This window comes from Calliphora vicina, chromosome 5 (assembly GCF_958450345.1).
Source record: "Calliphora vicina chromosome 5, idCalVici1.1, whole genome shotgun sequence".
Classification (NCBI taxonomy): domain Eukaryota; kingdom Metazoa; phylum Arthropoda; class Insecta; order Diptera; family Calliphoridae; genus Calliphora; species Calliphora vicina.
This window is the reverse complement of record NC_088784.1, coordinates 24,873,432-24,897,041: the sequence shown is the minus strand read 5'-3', so window position 1 is coordinate 24,897,041 and position 23,610 is coordinate 24,873,432. Positions and strand designations below refer to the sequence as shown.

Genomic DNA, 23,610 nt, shown 5'->3' with positions numbered 1-23,610 from the left:
AGGATCCAGAATATATATACTTTATAGGGTCGGAAATGAAAAATGTAGAAATTACAAACGGAATGACAAGCTTATATATACCCTTCTCACGAAGGTGAAGTTTATAAAAATAGGAAAATATTAAAAATTTTAAATTTTTTTATTTTTCTAACATTTTTTTTAGAAAATTGAAAAATTTTAAAAAATTTAATTTTTAATTCTTAGGCAATGCCACTCTAATAAGCACCAAGGCCCCAAAAATTCAAGCACTTGAACATTTTGTTGGAATTTGACTTGAATGCAAATGTAATTATATTTTAAACATGAAAAATATTTGAAAAAATTAAATATTTTTCAAACAAAAAACATATAGCTTGAATTTATATTTAAACTTTACACCTAGGTATTTCTTCAGTTATATTTTAGCTTAAATCGGAGGTCATATTATAGCTTCATTCGTAGATCTTTCTACAGTCATATTTTAGCTTATATCCTAAGTCTTTTTATAGTCATAATTTAGCTTCAATCAGAGGTCTAATAAAGTCATGTTTTAGCTTCTTTTGAAGATATTTATACAGTTATATTTTAGCTTCAATCGGAGGTCTTTATACAGTCACATTTTAACATCAATCGCAGGTATTTATTCAGTTATATTTTAGCGTCATTCGGAGGTCATATAATAGCTTCAATCGTAGGTCTTTCTACAGTCACATTTTAGCTTCAATCGGAGGTCTTTCTATAGAAAGAAAGTAAAATAAACTTAAATTTAGAAGTGCTTTTTTCTTTCTGTATACAGTCATATTTTAGCTTCAATCGGAGGTTTATCTCCAGTCATATTTTAGCTTCAATCATAAGTCTTTTCACAGTCACATTTTTATTTCAATCGTAGGTCTTTCTACAGTCATATTTTAGCTCATATCGTAAGTCCTTTCACAGTCACATTTTTGTTTCAATCGTAGGTCTTTTTACAGTCATATTATAGCTTCAATCATGTGACAACATAAAGTGTCACATTTTAGTATCAATCAGAGATCTTTATACAGTCACATTTTAACTTTAATCGGTATTTATCCAGTTATATTTTAGCTTCAATCGGAGATAATGTTCTTGCTTCAATCAGAGGTCTTTCTGAGTCACACATTAACTTTAAAAGGAGGGCTTTCTACAGTAACATTTTAGCTTCAATCGGAGGTATTTATACAGTCATATTTTAGCCTCTATCGTAGGCCTTTATACAGTCATATTTTATCTCCAATTGAAAGTTTTCTGCAGTCACGTTTTAGCTTCAATCGTAGGTCTTTCTACAGTTATATCTCAGCTTTAATTGTTGCACAGTGGTATGAGAATAAAAAAAGATGGAAATAAATCTGTAACTTCTAAACCCTTACGCCAAATTTTAATGAATGCGCAAAGAGGAAGTGTATTCGAGTTTAACTTTTTTTACCCACCCTACTCCAGTTTTTTGGTGACAGCGGTTCCAAATATTCCCCGATTATATCCATTTTTCTTTTATAGGATTAACCATAGATCTATATATCAACTAAAGAAAGAAGTGTTTAAAAATCAGGACTGAGTCCAAAGTTACATGCATTTGAATTTAAAAAATTTAAAAAGGCGATTTTTTGCTATTTTTTTGGGAAAAATGTACTTTTATTCTTTTTAAGTTATCTAAAAAATTTCTAAGACGATGTCTAATTAATTTGTACTTTTTGAAAAACTAACTTTACACCAAATATTTTAAATGCTAAAATAATTGATAATTTTTGATAACGAGCGGACCAGGTCCATTCAAAAAACGCCTATTTTTTATGTAAAATTCAACTTTAGGGCAAAAATTCTCAAATCGCATACTCGATATCAAAATATAAAAACCTACTTTAGATGGCCCAATATGTTTTTAATTATTTTGTAAAGGGTTCCGATAACCCCGCCCCTGGTATGGATATTATAGCTAAAAAACGAAAAAATCCCATTTTTGTGATTTTTCAATACTTTTTTGGGAATTGTTTTTATTTTTCCATTTGCAATAAAACAATCTATATAAAGGTAAAATTTCATTAAAAAATATTCATAAATAAAAATTTTATTTCAATTTGAAAAATGTGTATATATGCAAAAATTCAATAAAAAATATTTTTTGTCATAGTTTTCAATAAAGTATTCCATGAATTTATCGATTGTCAAAAATTATATACATTATTGAAAAGTAGACAAAATCCTCTATCCGTTGATATATAACATGTCTACCTTTGTTTTTTACGTGGCAAATTAATTAGGGAAAACTTAAAAACTCTCAAATAGCATCAGAGAGAAATAAAAATTGTCCACGTCCAATAATACGTCCACTTATTAAATACATCTGCAAAATACATCGGTCTGTGATCAATCATATTTCAGACCAAAATTTTGTTACTTATATAAAAACTCACAATAACTTAAATCGATAATAACTTGGCCAATAAGCGATTAATCAAGAAAAGGAGCTCGATCTGTGATCACTCATATTTCTGAGCAAAAAATCAATTTTTTATATAAAAACTCTAAATATCTAAATTCGCTAATAACTTGGCCAATAAGCGTTTAATAAAGAAAAGGAGCTAAATCTGTGATCACTCATATTTCTGATCAAAAATCGATTTTTTATATAAAAACTCAAAATATTAAAATCGCTAATAACTTGGCCACTAAACGTTTAATCATGAAAAGGAGCTCGATCTGTGATCACTCATATTTCTGATCAAAAATCTATTTTTTATATAAAAGTTCACAATATCTAAATTCGCTAATAACTTGGCCAATAAGCGATTAATCAAGAAAAAGAGCTCGAATTGTAATCACTCATATTTCTGACAAAAAATAGATTTTTTATATAAAAATTCAAAAATCTAAAATCGCTAATAACTTGGCCAATAAGCGTTTAATAAAGAAAAGGAGCTCGATCTGTGATCACTAATTTTTCAGACCAAAAATAGATTTTTTATATAAAAACTTAAAATAACTAAAATCGATAATAACTTGGCCAATAAGCGTTTAATCAAGAAAAGGAGCTCGATCTGTGATCACTCATATTTCTGAGCAAAATTAGATTTTTTATATAAAAACTCAAAATATGTACATTGATTTACATGTATTCTGTTGTTGCCAGACTTATGTTTTTGACAACAAACTTATGTTCTTTGTCTCTCAGTTGCGCTTCTATGTATATTTTATTCTATATTCTATGTCATTCAATAATACGTTTTTCCTTTCAAATTGACAAATCGAATACAAGCATTTTTATACCCTTCACCTTCGTGAGAAGGGTATATATAAGTTTGTCATTCCATTTGTAATTTCTACATTTTTCATTTCCGACCCTATAAAGTAGATATATTCTGGATCCTTATAGCGGAGTCGATTAAGCCATGTCCGTCTGTCTGTCTGTCTGTCCGTCTGTCTGTTGAAATCAATTTTCTGAAGACCCCAGATATCTTCTGGATTCAATAATTCTGTCAGACATGCTTTTGAGAATTTTGCTATTTAAAATCAGCAAAATCGGTCCACAAATGGCTGAGATATGAGGAAAAAACCAATACAACCTCGATTTTTTACCTATTTTTGACCTATATCTGGATTACTAAGACATTAATATAGACAATATGGATATCTAATGATAGATATTTCAAAGACATTTGCAACGACGTATATAAGACCATAGTAAGTGGGACTACAATGGGACAAAATCGTAAAAAAAATTCACAAAAAAAATTTAAAAAACCAAAAAAAAATTAAAAAATTTAAAAAAAAAAATTAAAAAATTTTAACAAACAATCAAAAAAAAAATTTTTACAAACAATGAAAAAAACAACTGGAAAAAATATTTAAAATTTTTAAGTATAAAATTGAACAGGACAACGTCTGTCGGGTCAGCTAGTTACTTAATAATCATACGCCTTAGGTTTTAAAATAAAATAATGAATATTATTCATACGCTGTGTAGTACAATATTTTTAGTTAAAGAACATATTAGTTGTATTAAAGGAATTAAGTTGAAAACCGAAGGCGTATTAAGTAATTAGAATATTTTTTCTCTTTTAAGAATTGACCAAAGTTTTACAAAGTTACATAAAAAAATATATATGAAGATATTTTAAAGACAAACTAAAATAATTTCGAGATTTTGTAAAAAAAATCAATTTTTTTTAAAGTAAAATTTGTCTTAAAATCTCAGAAAAAAAATAATTATGATCAAAGTTTGAGGGCTTATATAAAAAATATATATAAGATAATTTTTTAGTTTGTTGTATTTTACTAGTTCATGTAAAAACAATGTAAAATTATTTTGAGATTTTGTTAAAAGAAATATATTTAAAATTATAAATAAAAATACATTTTGTCAGTTTAATTTGTCTTAATAATTTTGAATTTAATTTTATCTCCCACTGTATATTTAATATACATAGGTGTGAATTTTACTACATTTTTTTTTATTTATTTATATGACAAACATGTATCAACTTTTATATGCAATTTGTCAATTTTATTTTTTCATTCTCTTCATACATATGTATGTATACATAAGTTTCACATAGAACACACAATATAAATAAATAGAAAATAAATCTTTAGTTTAATAAAACATACACTCACTCAGAAATTCACTTATACACTTACAATTTATTTTCATTTCTTTGCATATCGTCAGCTAAAATGCAAAATAACGTAACATCACTTATCAAGAGTTTAAAGCAGCAGCAAAAAACGATATAAAATGGAAACTACTTGAGATATTGAAACAAAATTTTCCAATTTCCAATAGTGAAATAAGCAGTTTATTGTTTAAACTCTAATAAAAACAAGTAAGAAAGTATGGTCGGTCAAGCCCGGCCATATAATACCCTACACTATGTAAAAGAGCAAACATTTCTTTACAAACCATCTCCTGAAAATTTCGAATCGAATAAAAAAAATCAGCCAAATCGCTCCATCCGTTCTCACGTGATGGCATTACATACATTAATTTTTATATATATAGATTTTGTGATGATACGTTCTTTCGTTTAAGAAAATCATGCACTTGATGATACGTTATTTTGAATTGTTGGTTTAAAATTTTGCACTCATAGTAAGTAATAAGATGTAGGGATTAGTAATCAATAAAAAACTCAACTTCATATTTGTTTCATGATACGTTATTTTTCATTTTACTTGACGATATGTATGTATATACATTACAAAGTGTGTCATCAATGTCATTGTCAATAAAATATTTAAATTGTTAGGAAAAGTTGAAGACAACATAAGTACACAAGTATTTTTTTTCCAAAAGAAATGAGAAAAAAAGAAAATAAGATAATGGTCAGGTCAATAAAATTGTAATAAATTCTAAAAATACATTTTTCGAAGTAAAGAAATAAGCCAAAGGATTGGAAATATCAAAATATATGTATAAAACAAAATTTCCATACACAATTTGATTCATAAAACTTTGATAAATTTAAAAATTGTATGCATATGGGGGATAAATTTTATAAGTCTAAATAGCATTTAAACAAGTTAAAAAAAATTAACTGAAATTTTAACATTTTCCTCTTAACCGGGTTTACAATGAATCAACTCTATCTCTGGACCAGTTAAAAAATACGGAAGACTATAGACTATATTCAAGACTATAGATATAGTCGATACTATAGAATATTCGAGACTATTGTCTATAGTCTCAACTATAGATTAGTCGATATAATTGCATATTCGAGACTACAGAGAATAGTCTCAACTATAGAATCGTCTAGAAACTATAGACTATAAAATAGTTTAGCAACGAATTGTCTAGATACTACATAGTGTAGCGACTATAGAATATTGAGTCTAGATACCTTAGAATAGTCTAGAATCTGTAGAATATTCAAGAGACTATAGAATAGTAAAGAGACTATCGCATACTACTATTAAATAGTCTAAAGACTAACAAATATTCTATATACTAAAGAATTATATAGAGACTATGGAAGAGTCAAGAGACTATAGAAAAGTCCAGAGACTATAGGGTATAAGCTGTGCCGAATCTTATATACCCTTCACCAAATTATACTTCAAAATACAAATTTTAAATATTTTTACAAAATATTTTTTTCAAATTTCCTATATGGCTTTACGGTAAACTAATAAATTTTAAAATTTTTTGCCGTTTTCGATTTTTCATGATTTTTTTAAAACAAAAAAATTGCTATTTTCACTTAAAAAAAAAATTTTTTTTCTCTAATTTATAACTCCAAAACTACTGAGCCGATTGAAACGCAATATTCATGTGAAAATTTGTACATAGCATGTGGAAAATGTTTTCAAAATTCAATAAATCGAAAGAAGAGCAAGAACTACTCAATTTTATGTATATCAAACAAAAACCTAAAATTTTGTGAAAATGAGCGAATTCACTTAATTGTAAATAAATTCAAAAACAATGCATCGATTTTTATGACCAATATCTCATTTTGTTCCTATTATATGTGGTTTTGTTATAAATTGATAAATCTGTACAATTTCTGCCGGTTTCGATTTTTCATGATTTTTTTAAAACAAAAAAATTAGCTTTTTTCAAGTAAAAAATATATGTTTTTCTTCAATTTGTTATTATAACTCCGAAACTACTGAGCCGATTGAAACTCAATATATATGTGAAAATTTGTACAAAACATGGAAAAAATATTTTCAAAATGCAATCAATTGAAAGAAGAACATTAACTACTCAATTTTAAGTATATAAACAAAAAACTAAAATTTTGTGAAAATGAGCGAATTCACTTATTTGTGAATAAATTCGAAAACAATCAATCGATTTTTATGATTTATATCCCATTTTATTTCTATTACATGTGGTTTTGCGATACAGCAATAAATCTGAACAATTTCAGCCGTTTTCTACTTTTCACGATTTTTTGAAAACAAAAAAATTAGCTTTTTTCAAATAAAAAAAATATATTCTTTGCTTCAATTTGATATTAAAACTCCGAAATATTGAGCCGATTGAAAAGTAATATATATGTGAAAATTTGTACAAAGCATGGAGAAAATGTTTTCAAATTTCAGTCAATTGAAAGAAGAACATTAACTACTAAATTTTATATATATTGAACAAAAAACTAAAATTTGGTGAAAATGAGCGAATTTACTTAATTGTGAATAAAAATCCATCGATTTTTATGATCGATATCTTATTTTGTTGCTATTATATGTGGCTTTGCGATACAGCAGTAAATCTTAACAATTTCAGCCGCTTTCGATTTTTCATGTTTTTTAAACCAAAAAAAATTTTACAAAATATTTTTTTCCAAGGTTGTTTTTTTCATTTTTGGAAAAAAAAAATTCGAATTGTTATTTTAATTTTTAAATTTAAAAATATTTTTTTAATTTTTATTATATTTTTTTAATTTTAATTTTTTTTTATATTTAAAAAAAAATGTTTGGTGAAAAAAAATTCGGATTAAAAAATAGTTTTTCAGATTTTGGTCCAACTTACTATGGTCTTATATACGTCGTTGCAAAGGTCTTTGAAATATCTATCATTAAATATCCATATTGTCTATATTAATGACTTAGTAATCCAAAAATCGAGGTTGTCCTGGTTTTTTTCCTCATATCTCAGCCATTTGTGGACCGATTTTGCTGATTTTAAATAGGAAACTTCTCGAAGGCATGTTATTGAAGATGTGGATCCCGAAGATATCTGGGGTCTTCAGAAAATTGATTTCAACAGACAGACAGACGGACATGGCTTAATCGACTCCGCTATCTATAAGGATCCAGAATATATATACTTTATAGGATCGAAAAATTATATTGTGGAAATTACAAACGGAATGACAAACTTATAAAAATTAGTTCGCAATAAATGTGGATCAAATTGTTCCTAATATTTGCAATCCTATTAAAATTTTGATACAAATTTTAGTTTTAGAAACTCTATCAGAAAAAAAATGAATAAAAAATTCCGCTGGAGGTTGTTCCCCGGGAGTTTTTTCCCATTGAATTTGAATAGAAAAAATGAAAAAAGGGAAAAAAACTCCCGGGCAATTTTTATTCATAATTGGGCTGAATCTTTATTTATTAACAAAACTCAATGAAATTTTCCACGTTTTTTTATATATGTCATTCTCAATAATAAAGCGTAAAAAGCCTTGTCAAAAGCTCAAAGGAAATCCCGAAATTCCTACAAATTGGAGCGAAAATCTCAAACATTTTATTTTTTTTTTTAATTTTGCCCTTTCCTTTGGGGCTGGGAAAATACTTTGGAGATAAATAGAGAACACATCAAGGTTTCCAAATCTGCTTTCCGCTTTCTGATCCCTGCTTTGGGATTTTATAACATGTGGCCCAAAATTGAAATTTTGATAAAAAAAATAGGTCAAATTTCGGAAGACGTAGGGGCGACATATTCGGAAAATTGGACAAGTTTTTCATACCAAAATGTTCTCCGCAATGATACCTTATAGTTAAATATAAAATTGTTATATGTTCTTAAAGAAAGTTTTTTTTTTAATAAAAAAAAAAGTTGAATCGCCTTTTCGCCCAAAAAACAGCAAAAATCTACTATTTTTTTTAATTTTTAAATTGAAAGTCGTTTATTTTTGCTCTGAAATCTTTTGTATATTATTGGTAATTTAGTTGTCTAACTAACAGAAAAAATTCGACTGCATTCGGTCCAAAAGTTCGGGCTATATTTTTAAAAAAGTGGACCAAGGTATGGCAACATTTTAAAATTTCAATTTTGAAATGTCTATAACTCGGAAATTATAAAAGATAAATAGCACATGCAAGCATGTTTTTTTCAAGACCTAGACGAGAGCTTTCTTAAAATATAAAAATCTTTGAAATCGGATGGGAAAAAATGGCAAGTGTTTAAAAATTTTAAATGTCGAAGGTTCCATAGCGCCATAGCGCCGCCCCTGGATAATTTATAGGCCCCATTTAAAAAACTTCAACTCGAATACTCCTTGGCTACGCCTGCGTCAAATTTTATCCCGATCGCACCAGCCGTTTAGAAATGGCAAATTTATTTCCAAAAATTTTGATTCTTTCCCACTATGCGCGTATGAGTAGCATTTATTATTTTGCTTTTAAACCTAAGGCGTATGATTAATAAGTAATTATCAGTATTAAAAGGTATAAAGTTGGAGGGCGTATAAAAAATATAAATATCAAGGGATTTTATTGATTTTTCATATTTAGGTAGTTTAAGTCTTGGTCTTTAAAATCACGTAAAATTATTTTAAAAATTTGTCTTTAACTAAAATTTTTAGATTTCTTAATAAATAGTTATAGTTTTAATAGGGTATTTAGCAATTATTGCCAACCAAATAGAACATTTTTCTATTATTTGATTTGTTTAACATTTGATTGATTGATTGGTTTGTCTCAATTAATAAACTAAAATGCATGTGCTAATAGTTCCTAGAAAGGCTTTATAACAAATATGTTTTATGTTTCCTCATATATGAAATTAAACAAATTGTTTTTTTCTGTTTTACACTAAGCCTTTTGTGTTTATTTCTTTACACGTGAAAACATGAAAAGTTATGGAAATAAAGTTTTTAAAAATCCATTTACATTTAAACGTTTTTTCAACACTCTCATAATACATTTCCAGGCAGCATATGAATACAACTTTTAGTTCGAGTATGAATATGGTGGGAGAAAATAAAGCCCTTTTAATGATTAAGTGTTTTGTGAAAGCTGCTTTTGGCAGGGTCCAACAAAAAAAAATAAGAACGCGCAACTTTTGACAGCTTTATGTTTTAAGCAAGAGGGTGAAAGCCTTAGGGGTCCTAGAGGTATGGGGGGTTATACTGGTAGTTATTTGCTGTTTCATTTAAGAATTGCATTATTTTGTTTTACATTTTTCATTAAAACACCTGTGATTTATGTAATGCTGGTATTATACAATTTTAACAGTAGGGCGGCGTTAAAACAGATATATTTTTAAATCTGTTTAAACATTTTAAACTGAAAATCTCTTGTTACGAATATAAATTTTACTACTATATCAAAAACCAGCCCACATCTAAACTCCAGATCCTCACTACTCTTCCTGGCTTCCAGTTACAATAATAAAGTAACAAAAAAACACATATTTATAAAGTGGTAATACTTACTCGTATAAAGGAAAATTCTAACATAAAATGTATGATAATCATAAACATCTATGCTTTATGAACGATTTAACATGAAACTCTAATAAAAAAGCAACAAAACCACAAACGTGCTTACAAAATTTAAAAGGTTTATTAAATAACAAAACAAAAATAATAAAAACTAAAACTAAAAAAAAACTTTCAATCTGAAACTACTAAAAAAACTATAACCACATGATTTTAAAATAATAAAAAACAGAAAATAATATAAATTCAGGTGAATTTAAACAATTTAGTTAGAAACAATAAATTTTCTTCATACAATTTAAAAGATATTGCAAAATTTAAAAACTACCTCATGTATTAAAATTACTCATACGCACTGTGGTTTTAAAATAATAATAAAATGGTTTTATATGGAGAACTGCTAAAATACAATACCAATGTGTTTGAAATTTTGTATATAGATAAAAAAGAGTTTAAGCTTAATGAATTTTATAGCCACGTTTATGTTTCATTTGATTTTCATATGAAAAAATTTGTTTCAAAACATAAGTGATCATAGGGCAACAAAATCGAAAAAATTTTAGAGGCTTTTTAAACCTCTACACAATTCTGATGTACATATTGTGGTTCCAATAGTACAAATATGATATAAATTTTAAATTTTATGGAGAGGTTTTTTATTAAATTTTTAAGAAAAATGATGAATTTTTTTAGACGATTCTCCACATAATTAATGATAACTCAAAAAAGGTTAGTCCGATATTAAATAAACTTAGAAAAGTTGGGATTTATATAATCTTTAATCCGTTTATATATTGCGTTTCAATCGGCTTAGTAGTTTCGGAGTTATAATAAAAAATTTAAGCAAAAAATATATTTTTTACTTGAAAAAAGCTAATTTTTTTGTTTTAAAAAAATCATGAAAAATCGAAAGCGGCAAAAATTGTTCAGGTTTATTGCTTTATCGCAAAGCCACATGTAATAGAAAAAAATGAAATATCACCCATAAAAACTGATTAATTCCTTTCGAATTTATTAACAATTAAGTGAATTCGCTCATTTTCACAAAATTTTAGTTTTTTGTTTAATATATATAAAATTGAGTAGTTAATATTCTTCTTTCGATTGATTGAATTTTGAAAACGTTTTCCCATGCTTTGTGCACATTTTCGCATATACATTGCGTTTCAATCGGCTCTGTAATTTGGGAGTTATAATAAGAAGTTGAAGAAAAAAATATATTTTTTATATGAAAATAGCAATATTTTTGTTTTCTTAAAAAATCATAAAAAATCGAAAAGAACTGAAATTGTTCACATTTAATTATTTATCGTAAAGCCACATGTAATAGAAATAAAATAAGATAAAAATCGATTGATTCTTTTCGAATTTACTCACAATTAAGTGAATTCGCTCATTTTCACAAAATTTTAGTTTTTTGTTTGTTATACATAAAATTGAGTAGTTAAAGTTCTTCTTTCATTGTACTGAATTTTGAAAACACTTTCCCCATGCTATGTATATTGCTTTTCACATATATATTGCTTTTCAATCGGCTCAGTAGTTTCGGAGTTATAATAACAAATTGAAGCAAAGAATATATTTTTAAGGGAAATAGCTATTTTTTGGTTTTAAAAAATTCATGAAAAATCGAAAGCGGCTGAAATTTTTCAGATTTATAACAGTATTGTAAAGCCACATGTAATAGAAACAAAATGAGATATCGATCATGAAAATCGATTGATTTTTTTTGAATTTATTCAAAATTAAGTGAATTCGCTCATTTTCACAATATTATAGTTTTTTGCTTAATATACATAAAATTGAGTAGTTAATGTTCTTCTTTTGAATGATTGAATTTCGAAAACATTTTCCCCATACTATGTACAAATTTTCATATATATATTGCTTTTCAATCGGCGCAGTAGTTTCCGAGTTATAATAACAAATTGAAGCAAACAATATATTTTTTATATGAAAATAGCAAATTTTTTTGTTTTAAAAAAATCATGAAAAATCTAAAACGTCTGAAATTGTTGAGATTTATTACTTTATCGCAAAGCTACGTGTAATAGGCACAAAATTTGATATAGATCATAAAAAGCGATTACTTATTTTCAAATTTATTCATAACTAAGTGAATTCGCTCATTTTCACAAAATTTTAGTTTTTTGTTTGTTCTACATAAAATTGAGTAGTTAATGTTCTTCTTTCAATTGATTGAAATTTAAAAACATTTTCCCCATGCTTTTTACACAATTTCACATATATATTGCATTTCAATCGGCTCAGTAGTTTCGGAGTTATAATAACAACTTGAAGAAAAAAAATATATTTTTTACATGAAAATAGCAAATTTGTGTGTGTTTAAAAAAGTCATGAAAAATCGAAGACGACAGAAATTAATCAGATTTATTAGCCACATGTAATAGGAACTGAATAATCAAAAAAATAAAAAGACGATGCGTTTTTTGGTTTGATCTCTTTAATGGTCACAAAAAGAATGTGTAAAGAAAATATACTTGTTATAGTTAAAGAATTTTGCAAGTATCTATTTACAGTTACAAAATTATAAAAAGTAAAATAGAGCGATAAATAAAGAGAGTGTCAACTAAAAGAGTTATTATTAGTTTGTTTTGTACCAAATTCTTAAATAAAGTATAATATTGAATGAAATTTAAAGGAATGAATTGATAAACGTAAAACGAATTAAATTATAAAATGAAATATATATAATATTAAGTAATTAAATAAAATTATTAAATATGATTGTGACCGAACAGGAACAAAATAAGATATTGACCATAAAAATCGATTGATTCTTTTCGAATTTATCCACAATTAAGTGAATTCGCTCATTTTCACAAAATTTTAGTTTTTTGTTTAACATACATAAAATTAAGTAGTTAATGCTTTTCTATCAACTGATTGGAATTCTGAAAACATTTTCCACATGCTTTGTACACATTTTCATATAAATAGTGCGTTTCAATCGGCTCAGTAGTTTCAGAGTTATAGTAACAAATTGAAGCAAAGAATATAATTTTTTTATTTGAAAAAAGCTAATTTTTTTGTTTTAAAAAAATCATGAAAAATCGAAAGCAGCTGAAATTGTTCAGATATATAACTGAATCGCAAAGTCACATGAAATAGGAACAAAATGAGTTATTTTTTTTGAATTTATTCACAATTAAGTGAATTCGCTCATTTCCACAAAATTTTAGTTTTTCGTTTGATATGCATAAAATTGAGTAGTTAATGTTCTTCTTTCAATTGATTGAAATTTAAAAACATTTTCCCCATGCTTTTTACACAATTTCACATATATATTGCATTTCAAGCGGCTCAGTAGTTTCGGAGTTATAATAACAAATAGAAGCAAAAACTATATTCTTTACTTGAAAAAAGCTAATTTTTTGGTTTTTAAAAAATCATGAAAAATCGAAAGCGGCTGAAATTGTTCAGATTTATTTCTGTATCGCAAAGCTACATGTAATAGGAACAAAACGATATATCGATCATAAAAATTCGCTCATTTTCACAAATTTTAAATTTTTTATTACAATTGAGTAGTTAATGCTCTTCTTTGAAAGACTGTGGGGTTTGAAAAGACTTTAACATTTTTTTCGATTTTGTTGACTTGTGTTATCGTTCTTTTTTCATTTTGACCTCGTTTTACCGAGTTATAGCCACCTTTTGGTTTCAGTTCAGTTTGATATGAAAAATTCATTTATGCTTGAAAATATTAGTGATCACCGATTATCTTTCTGTTGTCATTTGGACCTCTATATAGCGACTTATATCCACGTTTATGTTTCAATTCAATTTCATATCAAAAATGGATTTTAGGATGAAAATTAAGTGAATACAGATTAACGTCCACGTTTTGAATGAATTTTATTTCCCCTTATTTCTATATAACAAAATCACTGTTCTATCATTTATTTTTGAAATATTTAACAAAGTAGTTGTTTTCACCCTCATAATTTACCCCATAATATATTGTAGTAAATAACTTTCCATTTTAGATAAGAAACACATGTGAACTCAAATACAAAATATCTACATACTTAAAATCCCTGCATATTTGCTATGAGCTTTAGTTTTAAATGCCAATATAAATATTGTCTAACATGCATGCCTGAATAGACCTGGCCCAGACAGACAGACAGACAGTCAAGCAGGCAGAGATTTTAATGTAAATTTTATTATGTCATAATGTCATACATGCCTGCATTCACACATTTTACAAATATGTATGGATGTGTTTTAAGCTTTTATATGATTACAAAATTTTCAAATGTCATGTAATTTTTATTCATTTTTGATAAAGTTGTCATGTTACACAAGTTACAGGCACTTAAATTATATTTTCTACATATATGGTTATTTTCCCATATCTGCCCAGCAATTTATACCTACATTTTAATAAAAATGTTTGCAAAATTTTTCCATAAATCCCTTTGAACACAATTTATTGTTTGCAAAAGAAAAAACATGTGTGTATTTAAAAAGTAATCATACTGAAACAGGCCGGAGTATAGGCAGGTAGCTGTCATAATTTAAGGTGTTTTATGGGACAGTTTTTTTTAACTAGTTTTGACAGCCCATAATAATTTTTATTAGAAAACTAGGGGCTACATTATGTTCCGCTAGTTAAACTTTATGTTTAGTTGAGAGTTTAACTGCTGGTTAATGTTGGAATTAGCTACAGATAATTTGGGAAAATTTCATTAATTTCTTATGAAAATTAACTAGACACAGTTACTGTCTATAACTCGGTGAATAGTGGTTCAAATGTAAAAAGAACGATAATCTGTGATCACTTATATTTTCAATTTAAAATCGATTTTTTATATGAAAATTAACTGAAACATAAACTTGGCTTCCACTCTGTTAAAAGAGGTTAAAAAGGAAAAAGGTCGATCATTTGTGATCACTTATATTTTCAGCCAAAAATCGATTTATCATATGAAATTAAGTAAAACATAAAAGTGGCTATAAGTCGGTAAATAGTGGTCCAAATAGAAAAAGGACTATCATTTTTGATCACTTTGAAAATTAACTAAAACATAAACTTGGCTATAAGTTGGTATATAGAGGTTCAAATACAACAGAAAGGTAATAGGTGATCACTAAAATTTTCAAGCATAAATCGATTTTTCATATCAAAATGAGCTGAAACATAAACGTGGATATAATTATATAAAATGAGGTTAAAATGAAAAAAGAACGTTAATAGAAGGCAACAGAATCGAAAAAATTTTAAAGGCTTTTTTAACCACTACCCAATTTTGATAAATTGTGGTTCCAGTCTTCCAAAGAACAACATTAACCACTCAATTTGATGTATATCAAAAAAAACTAAAATCTAGTGAAAATGAGCTAATTCACTTAATTATGAATAAATTCGAAAGGAATCAATCGATTTTTATGACCAATATCTCCTTTTATTCGTATTATATGTAGCTTTGTGATAAAGTAATAAATCTGAACAATTTCAGCAGTTTTCGATTTTTCATGATTTTTTTGAAACAAAACCATTTTTAATTTTCATGTAAAAAATATATTTTTTGCTTCAATTTATTATTATAACTCCGAAACTATGGGGAAAAAAAAGAATGGGGAAAATGTTTTAAAAATTCAATCAATCGATAGAATAACATTAACTACTTAATTTTATATAATACAAAAGAAAAACTAAAATTTTGTGAAAATGAGCTAATTCACTTAATTGTGAATTAATTCAAAAAGAATAAATAGATTTTTATGATAAATATTTCATTTTGTTCCTATTATATAAGTTTTTACGATAAAGTACTAAATCTCTAAAATTTTTGCCGTTTTCTATTTTTCACGATTTTTTAAAACAAAAAAATTTTGAATTTTTATGTAAAGAAATATATTTTTTGCTGCAAATTGTTATTATAACTCCGAAACTACTGAGCCGATTGAAACTTAATTTATATGTTAAAATTTGTACATAACATGGGAACATTAACTAATCAATTATATATCAAACAAAAAACTAAAATTTTGTGAAAATTAGCTAATTCACTTAATTTTGAATAAATTCGAAAATAATCCATCGATTATTATAATAAATATTTCATTTTGTTCCTATTACATGTGGCTTTGCGATAAGGTTATAAATCTAAACAATTTCTGCCGTTTTCGATTTTTAATGATTTTTTTAAAACAAAAAAATTTTTAATTTTCATGTAAAAAATATATATTTTTTGCTTTAATTTGTTATTATAACTCCGAAACTACCGAGCCGATTGAAACGCAATATATATGTGAAAATTTTTACATAGCATAAGAAAAATGTTTTCAAAATTCAATCAATCGAAAGAAGAGCTTTAACTACTAAATTGTAAGTATATCATACAAAAAAGTTAAATTTTGTGATAAGGAGCGTATTCACTTAATTGCATATAAATTAGAAAAAAATCCATCGATTTTTATGATCAATATCTCATTTTGTTCCTACTACATGTGGCTTTGCGATAAAGCAATAAGTCTGAACAATTTCAGCCACTTTCGATTTTTCATGATTTTTTGAAACAAAAAAATTTGCTATTTTCATGTAAAAAATATATTTTTTTCTTCAATTTGTTATTATAAATCCGAAACTACTGAGCCGATTGCAACTTAATATATATGTGAAAATTTGTACATAACATGGGAAAATATTTTCAAAATTCAATCAATCGGAAAATGAACATTAACTACTCAATTTTATGTATAACAATCAAAAACCTAAAATTTTGTGAAAATGAGCGAATTCACTTAATTGTGAATAAATTCAAAAAAGAATGAATAAATTTTTAATATTGATACCTTATTTTGTTCCTATTATATGTGGCTTTACAATAAAGTAATAAATCTAAACAATTTCTGGCGTTTTCGATTTTTCTTGATTTTTTTAAAACAAAAAAAATTTTAATTTTCATATAAAAAATATTTTTTTTTGCTTCAATTTGTTATTATAACTCCGAAACTACTGAGCCAATTGAAACGCATTATATACGTGAAAATTTGTACATATCCAACAAAAAACTAAAATTTTGTGAAAATGAGCAAATTCACTTAATTGAGAATAAATACAAAAAAGAATCAATTGCTTTTTATGATCGATATCTCATTTTGTTTCTATTATATGTGGCTTTATGATAAAGTAATAAATATGAACAATTTCGACCGCTTTCAATTTTTCATGATTTTTTTAAAACAAAAAAAAAATAAAATTTCCATGTAAAAAAAATTGTTTGCTTCAATTTGTTATTATAACTCCGAAACTAATGAGCCGATAGAAACGCAATATATGTGTGAAAATTTGTACAAAGCATGGGGAAATGTTTTCAAAATTCAATCAATTGAAAGAAGAACAGTAACTACTCAAATTTATGTATATTAAACAAAAAACTATAATTTGCGAATTCACTTAATTGTGAATAAATTCGAGAAGAATCAATTGTTTTTTATGATCAATATCTCATTTTATTCATATTACATGTGGCTTTGCGATAAAGTAATAAATCTGAGCAATTTCAGACGTTTTCGATTTTTCATGATATTTTTAAAACAAACAAATTTTTAATTTTCATGTAAAAAATTTATTTTTTTGATTCAATTTGTTATTATAACTCCGAAACTACTGAGGCAATTGAAACGCAATATATAAAGGGATTAAATGTTTTATAAATCTCAATTTTTTAAAGTTTATTTTAAAAACATCGCACTAACCCATTTTGAGTTAACATTACTTATGGGGAGAAACGTCTAAAAAAAATTTAAAAAAAAAATTATCCATAGAATTGAATATATTTGTACTACTGGAGCCACAATACATCAAAATTGTGCAGTGGTTTAAAAAGCCTTTATTTTTTTTCCTTTTTGTTGCCTTGTGTAATCTGTGATCGCTTATATTTCCAATTTAAAATATATCTTTCTTGTGAAAAATAGGTCAAAATGGAAAATGGACGATCATTTGTGATCATTTTCAACCCAAAATGGAATAGTAGTCATAATAGGAAAAGATCGTTAATGTATGATCACTTATATTTTCAATCCAGAATCGATTTTTCATATGTAAATTATCTAAAACATAAACCTGTCTAAAAGACGATAAACAGAAGTCAAAATGGAAGAAGGGCGATAATCTGTGATCACTTATTTTCAACCTAAAATTTATTTTTTATATGAAAATTAATTAATGCAAATAGAAAAAGGACTATAATGTGTGATCACTTATGTATTCAACCCAAAACCAATTTTTCCTGTGAAAATTAAGTACAAAAAAAATGGAAAAAGAACGATCATTTGTGATCACTTATAATTTAGACCAAAAATCGATTTTTTATATGAAAATTAATTGAAACATAAATGTGGCTACAAGTTTTTAAAAAGAGGTCATAATGGAAAAAGGACGATCATTTGTGATCATTTATATTTTCAAGCTAAAACCAATTTTTCATATGAAAATTAATTATAACCAAAAAAAAAATGAAAAAAGTACGATCATTTGTGATCACTTTTAATTTCGACCAAAATCGATTTTTTCATATGGAAATTAAGGGAAAAAGGATGATTATCTATAATATCTTCTAAATTTTTCCTGCAATACCCCTACTAATCGTTTCTAATTGCCTTAATATACCGACTATAGCTAAAAATTAAAATTTATTTACATTTCAAACAATTTCTTTGCATATACCTTCCAAAGATTATTTAAACGATAAAATTTGTTAAATCAAACCTACAGTGGGGAGCTCAAATGAGTACATGTTTCTATTTTGTGCATTTCTTATGGAATAAAAATAAAACTAATAAAGCAAATCCAAAAATTTTTTCTGTCATTTATTTTGTGTCTAATATGTAATAAAATGAATTACAATTCAAAACAAAAAACATTCAGTTATAAATAAAAAAACAGACAAAACTAAAATAACTCGCATGTACTCAATTTTGCACCCCACAATAACTTTAGGGAAGAATTACATTTTTTAAAAAAATTTTCAAAATCCTTTATTACGTAAATAAAATTTTACACGCATTAGCATATTTTCTATAAATTTTTCATTAAATTTTTTTGGAATACTCTCTCTCTCGTGCTCAATCCGCTGTTAAAGCTCGTACAAATTGGTAGGAGTTAATCGGTATTGTTTCAACCGCCAATTCACGATTCAATAAAAATTCTCAATAGGATTGAACTCAAGACATTGAGCTGATAACTGCATTAATAAGACATTTTTCTAGGAACACCATTCTTTACGATTTTTGACGTGTGCATTGGGTCACCATCCTATTGAAAAATTACTTCTTCTGCATGATTTCCTCTTTTATATACAAAAACGTGATGATGAGACTACAAAATCGGTATGGTGAGTCTGCAAAATACGCAGATGGTTTTCTTTTCCCATTATTTCATTGATTCTTTGCATGGGTCCAAGGTGGCACCATATAAAGCAACCCCATATCATTACCGTGTTTTACTGTTTCCTTACTGTGTCACCAATTTTGAAAAAATCGGCGAAATAATGAGTTAAGAAGACTATCTGCGTATATTGAAGACTAATCATACCGAATTTATAGACTTGCCATTCCGATTTTGTGGATAAGAGCGCCAATCATGCCGAATAAGTTATTTTACAGCAGGACGGCGAATTAAAGCACTCATGAAAAACTTTGAAAAATGGTTTAGTGAGCAAAATTTCTACCGAAATAGTGTCCAGTTCGATATACCGACCTGAATACGTAATCATCTTTGTATTTTTCACATTCATCTTTTGACTTTGTAGATTATAATGCTTATCCTGCAGAAGAAGTAATTTTTCAATAGGATGGTGACCCAATACACACGTCAAAAATCGTAAAGAATGGTGTTCCTAGAAAAATGTCTTATTAATGCAGTTATCAGCTCAATGTCTTGAGATCAATCCTATTGAGAATTTTTAGTGAATCGTGAATTGGCGGTTGAAACAATACCGATTAACTCCTACCAATTTGTACAGCGGATTGAGTACGAGAGAGAGAGTATTCCAAAAAAAGTTAATGAAAAATTTATAGAAAATATGCCAATGCGTGTAAAATTTTATTTACGTAATAAAGGATTTTGAAAATTTTTTTAAAAAATGCAATTCTTCCCTAAAGTTATTGTGGGGTGCAAAATTGAGTACATGCGAGTTATTTTAGTTTTGTCTGTTTTTTTATTTAGAACTGGATGTTTTTTGTTTTGAATTGTAATTCATTTTGTTACATATTAAACATAAAATAAATGACAGACAAAATTTTTGGATTTGCTTTATTAGTTTTATTTTTATTCCATAAGAAGTGCACAAAATAGAAACATGTACTCATTTGAGCTCCCCACTGTATGTTTCATTGTTTTATTTCACAGGAAATCTGAAATTTATTTAAAATAAATAAAAATCAAAATCCATTTCCACAGAATTAAACACAATTGTCCCTGGGCTCATAAATAGTAAAATGAAAAAAAGGTAGTTAAGGTTTCCTTTCTACTACAACTTACAATACCTTTCATATATATTTAATTTAAAACATGGTCATTTGTAAAAATAAAAATGCTTTGGGTGAATTTACCAGTTACAATCAAATGCAGTCAGTAGTAGAACAAAAAAGATGAATAAAAGATTAAATAGCAAAAAGCTGAAAGAATCAGGGAAACAAGGAAACAAAATCAAAACAAGATGGTAAAAAAAAATTAAAACGTTTCTTGGCCAACGTTGCGGAAAAGGTCAGGTTATTGGATGGTTTGTTTTTAAATATATTAAAGCAAGACCATGCAGGCACGGGCAGGCTACTTTAGCCAGAATTAAGCAAAGAGAAAACTGAAATAATAAGGACAAACATCAAAAAACACAAATAGGAAGTAGCTACTAGTACCAGGAGATGAAAACAACGAAGCATGATGGTTAATTGCGTTAAATAATACAGTACGAAAAATAACAACAACAATCAAGAAAACGAGCAGGAGCAAACGCAACATGAGAAGTTCAAATAAATAAAATTTAATTTTATTAATTCCAAGAAGTTTATATTACAATAGTTAGTATTTGTACTATTATTATTGTTATTTGTACTTCTGTTTAAGATTAAAGTCTTTGTTCATTAATGTCAACAAGGTGATTATTTTTATTGTTTTTGCTTTGAATTGACCGGCAACAGATTTTGGAAAATCTCTTGAAGATAAAAAGTTTTTTTTTTGTTAGATTAAAATGTGTGGCACATGTCAATTATTTACTAATTAAGCTGTAGCAAGAATCATTTAGTTGGATTTTACGCTTTATTAAATTCAAATTTTTTGAAACTCATAGCCACAGGTGGATGGCTTTTGAAGAAAAATGGTGACTGTATAACGATATACAATTGAACCTAAAATAGTTACATTGTAAAATAGGACTGTATAAAATATTGTTACATTTTTACCTTTTAAAAACGGTACATTAATTCCTTTAAATAAACCAAATACTTTTGATTGCAAATAAAAACAGTTTATTAGTTTAAAATTGTAACAACTCTTTATTTATTTTGAAATTTACACAACAGCAGTTTAAAGAATCACTATGTGTTTTTATTCATTAATTCACAATAATACACACACTTAAATTACACTTTACAATGCAGCTGATGTTAACTGTAACAGCGCCTATGATAAACTGACTACCAAGTGCAAGCGCCATCTTCCTTCTAGTAGCTCCCTGAATGATCTTAACGGACAAAACCAGAATATTCGAATTCTATAACTTTAAGCAGCTTCAATGTTAATGTTAACAGTTTAAACATTTAGTATTGCCATACTTACAAACAATGCTAATAACTGTGTGCTATTAACATTGTTGATAAGTAGAAGCTTCTACTGATGAACATGTTTATAAACATTATGAATGTTGCAAGCAGTCGTTACAGAATGTTAAACTCAAATTGTTAGTGCAATTTCATAACAATATTATTGTATAAACTACGTTTGAAGGTAATATGTGGGTCGATATTCCCTCACAGGAGAATCTATAAGGTGACTTGGGTCTCCCCGGACCAAAGAACGGAAAACCAAATCGATCATGTGGCTATAAGCGGTAAATGGAGGGGTTCCTTATTAGATGTGCCTAGTCGTACGGATGTGCGGACATGGCGAGTGATCACCATCTTCTATTCGCAGAGATGCGTATCAAGCTTGAGGCTATAAAGGAAACATGCGACCTATGGACATAAATAGGCTGAAGGATGGAGAAGTTGCTGCTGCATATTCCGAAGAAATGCCGTTGGATCTTGCCAAGGAGGTGAGCTAACGGAATGGAAAAGGGTGAAGTCTATATTTATGGAACCTGCCACTCGAATTCTCGGCCATAAGGAACGTGCGCGAAAATAATGGATCTCAGATGAAACCTGGCGAGTCGAATCGAACTACGGAAATGCACGAAATCTGATCTCATTATAGCTAGAGATGTTCAAACATTTTATTGAGGCCCTATGCTCCTTGTAGGTACGCTTCCGATTTTGAGGAAATGAGAAGTCTTTTTAACTCCGCCGAAGCCGCTTTACTGTGGTGCAGAGTTATTTGCACCACCTGCAACTTCTTTGGTTCCGAGTTCGAAGTTAACAATTTCTCCCCTTTCCACCAGCTTCCAGAGGAAATCCTGGTTCACGGCGAACCTAAAATCGCTACCTGAATTCAGTTTACATATCAGTGAAGTTACCAACTTTCATTGGATTGTAAGGAGCCCTGTGTTCTGTTATTCCAATACTGACAGTACGGTTTTCACCGGTCTTATGAATGGCGGAATCCACACTATCACTATTGACATTAGCGGTAAATCCAAGGCATTTATCACCGCAATATTCGCAATCTACAAAGGTCATTGCACTTGCCAATAGTGGATGAGTTCTTGTTTTCACAGTTCCGAGTTTTTACTCCCTAAGTCCAGTATGTGCCCTTGAATGAAGTGAAGTCTGTACCACTCAAAACAGCTATCTCGTCCATTAGACTTGGAAAGTTTCAAAGGTAGTTATGATACCTAAACCTGGAAAAGACGTAAGTCAAGTGACGTCATATCGCCCAATCAATTTTTTTCAGAAGGAGACACAGTACTATTGAATAGATGCATCGAATACCAACCCTTATCTGGAAACCCAAACCGTATTGCACAGGATTTATAGATATTTCTCAAGCATTTGATAATTATCGAAAGATGTCATATCTTCACGTCGACAAATTTCCGCTGGTGTACCCCAGGGAAGTGGCCGCTCCTATATTCAAAGGCGGCCTGTTGACACAGATGCCTGTTGACACTGTTCCTGTCAACAGGCATCTGTCTGTTGGCTCCGGTCAAAATTTGAACAAGCTGCGTCAAAAAACCGTCACTCAAATAAAGGATAAGCTTGAAAAATACTATGGGAGCTCTGCACCATCAATTTCAATGGTAAAAAAGTGAATTTCGTTGTGGCCGAACATTCTGGACGCCCAGTTCAGGCCTCTTGAAACAATTGAAAAATTCAA

The 23,610-nt window shown here is 27.7% G+C and overlaps 1 protein-coding gene across 1 annotated transcript in view; it reads left to right on the top strand.

Moving 5' to 3' along the window:
• The window catches only part of CCHa2-R (CCHamide-2 receptor), a 139,088-nt gene extending 116,305 nt beyond the window's left edge, over window positions 1–22,783 (top strand). The window contains exons 7-8 of the mRNA XM_065512648.1: window positions 22,116–22,244; window positions 22,597–22,783. Coding sequence (XP_065368720.1) covers window positions 22,116–22,244; window positions 22,597–22,783 — 316 coding nt within the window. The remainder of the gene's footprint in view (window positions 1–22,115; window positions 22,245–22,596) is intronic.
• The last annotated feature ends 827 nt before the right edge of the window (window positions 22,784–23,610 follow it).